The sequence below is a fragment of the Electrophorus electricus genome, chromosome 19, assembly GCF_013358815.1.
Source record: "Electrophorus electricus isolate fEleEle1 chromosome 19, fEleEle1.pri, whole genome shotgun sequence".
NCBI lineage: Eukaryota > Metazoa > Chordata > Actinopteri > Gymnotiformes > Gymnotidae > Electrophorus > Electrophorus electricus.
This window is the reverse complement of record NC_049553.1, coordinates 5,185,187-5,191,502: the sequence shown is the minus strand read 5'-3', so window position 1 is coordinate 5,191,502 and position 6,316 is coordinate 5,185,187. Positions and strand designations below refer to the sequence as shown.

The 6,316-nt window shown below is 42.4% G+C and overlaps 1 protein-coding gene across 2 annotated transcripts; it reads left to right on the top strand.

The window, feature by feature from the left end:
- Nucleotides 1-455: 455 nt before the first annotated feature.
- gba3 (glucosidase, beta, acid 3) lies at nucleotides 456-3,916 on the top strand. 2 transcript variants are annotated; one of them, XM_027015055.2, is made up of 5 exons: nucleotides 456-928; nucleotides 1,155-1,379; nucleotides 1,536-2,338; nucleotides 2,476-2,599; nucleotides 2,766-3,916. In XM_027015055.2, the coding sequence occupies exons 1-5, from the start codon at nucleotides 844-846 to the stop codon at nucleotides 2,975-2,977; spliced, it is 1,449 nt and encodes a 482-aa protein (XP_026870856.2). In that variant the 5' UTR covers nucleotides 456-843; the 3' UTR covers nucleotides 2,978-3,916. The 2 variants fall into 2 exon arrangements, with proteins under 2 accessions (XP_026870856.2, XP_026870855.2); XM_027015054.2 differs by having other exon boundaries at nucleotides 456-943.
- Nucleotides 3,917-6,316: the final 2,400 nt, after the last annotated feature.

Below are 6,316 nucleotides of genomic sequence, written 5' to 3'. Positions count from 1 at the left end.
AGGTTTGCCGTCCAAAGAGTACTGCCTCTTTCAAAAAAAAGTCCCACGGAAATAGTTAGATTTGAAAGGGTTTGCTGTTTGTTATATTTATTTTAAGTGCCGAGTGTTACCTGGATCACTGCAAAAATAAGTTACCCAGGTAATTCTAGCACGAATCACCATAAAAAAATCATTTATTTCTTATTCGCCACCACAAAACAATTGGCACGAGACCAGGAATTCTGAGATAAAAAACCTAATTCCAGATAAATATTAGATATTTCATGTTGTATGTGTTTTAGGCAATATTACATTTTTAACTTTAGTTTTAGGCGACTATTGAAAATCATAGCGGAGCAATTTATATAACTGGTCAAACAAATTGCTTCCGAAGCGAAATCTATAACATAAACCAGAACACAGTAATCCAAGATTAGTGCATTCGTTTTGTGTTCCTCAAAAGGATTCAAAGGGCTTCAGACAAGTTCAGACCAGTTCGCAGTGAGCCAACAGAACACTGAGAAGACATCGCGTGCAACTAATGCATCAAAACTGTGTTTCTGCGTGTGGAACATCTACCCGCCACCACTGTAATTATCTTTTTCAAACAAGAACGAAAAACGTCCGTGCTGTTGTGAAGGCGATATAAGAGGCCTAAACGACTTCTTATCATAAAACCAGATTTTACCAAACGGGTTCGAGGAAGAAATTACGCTCTATATAATAATCCTGCGCGCGCTTACTCCCCGCCCCGTGTTTATGGGAGTTTCCGGGTGCAACGAACGAGCACTTTGCAGAACGGGCGAAGCGTTTCGATAAAAGTTGGAGCAGGTTACGCACCGATTGAGAAATCCAACGCACGAAATGTCCCTTTCTAAAGACGTATCTGTAGAAGTCTTTGCAGCCGACTTTGCATGGGGAGCCTCAACAGCTGCTTACCAAGTCGAAGGTAGATCTGCATGTGGTTAGTCCTCGTTTGCCCTCGCTACACCTGTTTCTGGGTACACACTACCCTAATGATGGTAGCTTCACTAAGTCTAATTAAAGCCTTTGTAAAGCTGCGTTTTCATGTGGTGACATGAACACGAAAATACAGAAATACATGCAGTCATAAATGCGTAAGGCAAATGCACGTGGGGATAAAGAAATTTATGCAAATTGTTCTTTTTGTGCAGGGGCCTGGGATCTGGATGGTAGAGGTCCCAGCATATGGGACATTTTCTCTCATACTAAAGGCAGGGTATTTGAGGACCAGAATGGAGATGTGGCCTGTAACAGCTACCGGCTGTGGGACGAAGACCTGAGGTGCATCCAGCACTTGGGACTCACCCACTATCGCTTCTCTTTTTCTTGGTCACGGCTTCTTCCTGATGGAACCACAAATTATGTCAATCCAAAAGGTGCTTCATTGTATACTGACAAAAGCATGATATTTTCCACAGACATACTAGCTCAAAATATTATCTAAATTTAAACTGAAGACAGGTTTATCGTTATTGGATTAGTGGACATTATTAATTGTAAAATTCATTATCTATTTTTTTTCTAATCCCCAGGTGTTGCATACTACAACAAAGTGATTAATGACCTAACAGGTAAAGCTATTACACCAATGGTCACTCTGAACCACTTTGATCTGCCTCAGGCCCTAGAGCACCGTGGGGGATGGAAGTCTCCTGAGATTGTGGATGTTTTTGACTCGTATGCTAGGTTTTGCTTCAAAACCTTTGGAGACAGGGTGAAGTTTTGGATTACACTGAATGAGCCTCAGATATATGCCAAACTGGGATACGAGGATGGCCTTTTTGCACCAGGCGTGAAAGAGAAAGGGAGTGCCCTTTACCTGGTGGGCCACAACATGCTGCGTGCCCATGCTCGAGTCTGGCACAGTTACCATGCCCACTTCAGACATCTGCAGAGAGGGAAAGTGTCCATAGCTCTGAACAGTGACTGGGCCATGCCATCAGACCCAGGCTGTCCTGAGGATGTAGCAGCTGCACAGCGATACATGGACTTCTCTCTGGGCTGGTTCGCCTGCCCTGTGTTCTGCACAGGGGACTACCCAGAGTCCATGAGGTCCAGGATTGAGGCCAGGAACTTGGAGCTAGACTTCGTGGATGGCCAGCGGTTGCCAAAGTTTTCTGAGGATGAGCCCACGGTCTTGGGCACAGCAGACTTCTTTGCCCTGAATTACTACACATCGCGGAAAGTGAAGCAAGCGAGCCCTCGACCCGGTGAGCTCAGTTTCGCAGCAGACCAGGGAGCAGAGCGAACAACAGATCCATCATGGCCGATATGTGGGGTTTCCTGGCTCGCCGTGTTTCCTGAGGGACTGCGGAAGTTGCTAAGCTACATAAAGGTGGATTTCTGTGAATGAAGAAAGCAATTTACCTCGTTTCTATTTCATGTGCCTTGTATTCAGTTGTTACGTTCAGCTCTTTTAGAATTTGCAACTTTAACATAACATTACTATACTGTTCTGGATCCATTTCTTAGGAGACCTGCAACAATCCAGCCATATACATCACTGAAAATGGCTTTGCACAGATGGGACCCGTTGAACTGGAAGACCTTGACCGCTGCCAATTTTATCGGGATACTCTACAGGAAGTGTCCAAAGGTCTTTTGATATCAGCAAACTTCATTAAAGTTCTATTAGACACTCACGCTTTTCACATTCATATTACTTGCATGCATGTTTGTGATTATTTAAGAAGATATCTCTGAAAATTGGACATTTTGAAACATTCAGTTTCCTAATTGCCATGCCTCGGTTTGTCATCCAGCTATCCGAGACGATGGCGTGAATGTAAAAGGCTATTTTGCCTGGTCTCTCCTGGACAACTTTGAGTGGACGCATGGCTTCAGCGTACGATTCGGCCTCTTTCACGTGGACTTCTCCAGAGACGAGCGGAGCCGCACTGTTTACCGCTCTGGTAGAGAGTATGCAGCTGTGGTGGCCAGACATCGCGGCCACACCAAGTTCAGCAAGGATTGAAAGTCAGGCCTCGCAATAACAGAGGCCTAACTCTCAGGAGAATATAAATAAAGCTGTAATAGTACTCAGAAGGAAAATTAAATATACTAAATGAGAGAGACCATATTTACATTATATTATTGATGCACAGTTTTAAAAAACTATTCTAATTGTATTGCATTGTCAAATTGCTGTTCCACTGAATCAGGATCAGGGTAAATTCACTTACATCTGCTATTTCATTACTAATGAATAATCATTAAAATGTTACGACAGATTTTGGTGCCACATAACAATACTAATAATCTTAAGCCTTGCACGTACCAAACGTATGTTCAAGTCAGTCAGGGTTTGTTTAGTTGTGCTTATGTTGTTCTTTTGAGAGGTTCAGCTTTTACCAATGTCAAATAGGGGTGAGGAGGGGGTAATATTAAGTCATTGTATGCTCAGCTATTAAGTCACATTGAGTCTTTGCTGGTTCCAGATTTTAAAGGAGAAATTGGAGATGTCAGATGCCATCCGGGACACTCCCTGACCTACACCTTTTTCCACTTTTCCCCACCTCCAGCACAGCTGGACCAGCTGATCAGATTATTATCAGGCCCCTCTGAGTCAGGCCAGGCATAATAGGAGAGCAGAGAACCTGGACAAGGGAGGGGTAGTGGGTCTCCTGGACCAGAGCCCAGAACCCCTGGGATATACCAGTTTAATGTGTTTCATAAAATTGAAAAGCAAAAGGCAGTCCCAAGTTCTGACTGTACTACTAAGACATGAAACATGGGGTTAGAACGGCAAAACAAGCCGTTGTTGCTCTGGATGATAAATAGGTGTTCGATAACTTTCAGATTGATATCTGCAGAATAAGCCAAGCTGAAGTAGGCCTATTGCTTTGTGTGATCTACTTTGATAATTAGTCTGAATGCTGAAAATAAGTTGTGGAATAAATTAAGATTGATTTTGTCTCCCTTTCATTCTAAAATATGATGGAAAGTATGAGAAGAAAAGAGTCCATTGATGCCCCGTGTGTTTTGTTGATGTATACTGCCACAGTGTGGTGGAGTATGGTATCGTAGGTTTTAGGTTCTTTCAGCAATAGTAGATCTCAATCTAATTCAGGGATGGCAAACTCTCAGGGTGGGGTGTCACATCGGTCAAAATCTCACATTTAAGAGAACACACCTATACATACAATTACTTTTCAATAGTAATATGGGGCTAATTCATGTTCTGATATTTGTGCAAAGAATTATCAGTGACTGGTCTGTTCGATTAACTGCTGTAGACACTGTAGCTTATTATTTTATAGTGCTATGACTTTAGCACAAAAACAAACAACAAACGCAAACAGATGCTTTAATCAGCATTAGCAAAATGGCTGTCGCTTTTCGACATGTGAAGGTTCACCGTCTTTAACACTGGTGTTTTAGAGTGAGCCAACTTCCCATGAGGGCGCGGCTTTTATGGTGGTGTAGTGTCTCTGGCGATGATAAAACTAACCTCCATGGCAGTATCATTAATCTCGCGAGCGACAAGACTGGTGCTTTTTGACAGTCGCAATTAGCTCCTTTACCGTTTCTGCCTATAGCTGCCCAATATGGCTAGATATACGTCTCTTGGTCAGCTATATTTCCAGTGCATGGCGTAAGGCTTGCTTGTAGGTGTACATTAGTCTGAATGCGTACCAAGAAAGGACCTCAGGCATTAGTGATTAGGATCAAGGACCTCATAAATTAGTGAGCGCATCTGGGTGTTGATAAAAGCCAGAAGAAGAAAACTAGTGGATAAATCAAAAGATACGATGAGGATTTTTTATTTGCTGGTTTCGTTTTGTTTCGTGGAACCGTATGTTGCCCCCAGTCTAAGCAATTAATCGTTTTCATGGTCTTAACAACATAACATCAGCTTCAAAAAAAATAAAAAATAATAATATTCGATCAATTGAGTTTTTTGATTTCCCCACAGGATATTCAGACAAGTTTCCTATAATTACATTGGTTAACCCCACAGAAACACTCTGATGATTTGTTTCTTGCCTTCGTATTATGCAAATGTATTAGTCAAACTTAGAATAATTTGTGTTAAAACTACTGAATTTAGTTATCATTAGCAGACCGTCTTGATGAAGTAGAATGAAAAAAACAGAGCATTTACAGCCTTCCACAACTCTGAGATTCCATCTTCATCTCTACACTGGAGCAGTCCAGAGTGTCTCCTGTCTGTCAACAGCAGAGCGACTGAACAGTTAGTCAATGAAAAGCATCCTGTCACGGGGCTCGCTGCGCTATCTATTACCTTCAGGTCATAATAACCAAACACCGATTAACATTTAAATTATTTCACTGTAAAAGCGGTTTAATGTCTTGTGAGCAGTGCTCTCGTTATTTATGTATATCTGTGATTTAAACCACTGGGTATGAAGTGGCAAAGGGGAACCTTGCTCTCCGTTGAAAAATGCCGATCCATCGATTCACAAGTAAGTTACTTGTGAGGATGCGTTACTATGTTTAACTGTCATGTGACGGAGGCGTATTTGTATCTGACCGAAGTTAACTTCTTGCAGTCCGAGCAAGGAAGCACATTTGCTTAATGTACACCCTCTGACTAATTTAGCCTCCAATGAACTATCGCCATTATGCGTTATATACGAAGTTTGAAGCTTAAGTGCGGGGCTTCTGTAGCTCGTCCAGGTACAGCGGTTGACTTCTGGCATATAATAACCCACTCTATTGCTTATTGCCCTCATCTGCATATTCCCGCAAGTTAGTCTGTAATGAAATCGTTTCTCTGATAATCCGAATGAGAAGATGATCTTTCTTTACCCTTGAGCACCACTGTCATAGGTATTGCATCTCTTGCAGTCTCCCTGTCTAACCCGTTCTTTAGTCACCTCCTGAGAGAGCGAAGGAACCAGGAGTTGAGGAGGTCCTCCTCCTACCATCTTTGCATCTTTGCTTTCTGTCTCCCTTCTGTAGTTCTCTGTAGCCAGACATGGTTGAGGAGGGGGGGAGGGTCCTAAAAAAAGATGAGAAAACCATCTGTTTTCAGGCTTCTGCTCAGCTGTTCAGTCTGTAGTTCTCTGTTCAAGGAGAAACAGTGCAGTACCCCGAGGATGAGGGAGTGCCTTTCCTCATTTTGTCCTCGTCTTTCCGAATTTTTTTCTTTCTGAATTTATGTTAATCGCAATGCGCCCCAAACCAACTGCGAAAACTGTGACCACACACACGCAAGCAAATAAATGAAATAAAATAATGCGTGTGATAATGCATCGTGAGTTAGAGCAGATATTTCTCTACTCGCTGCTGCTGAGATTTCCGTCCATCCTATTGTGTTGGTTTGTGTGGGCAAGAGAAAGAGACTCTT

Bases quoted from the DNA above. Each gene is read 5' to 3' on its own strand.
- gba3 (XM_027015054.2), top strand. From the start codon at position 844: ATGTCCCTTTCTAAAGACGTATCTGTAGAAGTCTTTGCAGCCGACTTT. The intron at 1,380-1,535 runs GTGCTTCATTGT...TCTAATCCCCAG, and splicing joins AAATTATGTCAATCCAAAAG to GTGTTGCATACTACAACAAA. The intron at 2,600-2,765 runs GTCTTTTGATAT...TTTGTCATCCAG, and splicing joins TCTACAGGAAGTGTCCAAAG to CTATCCGAGACGATGGCGTG.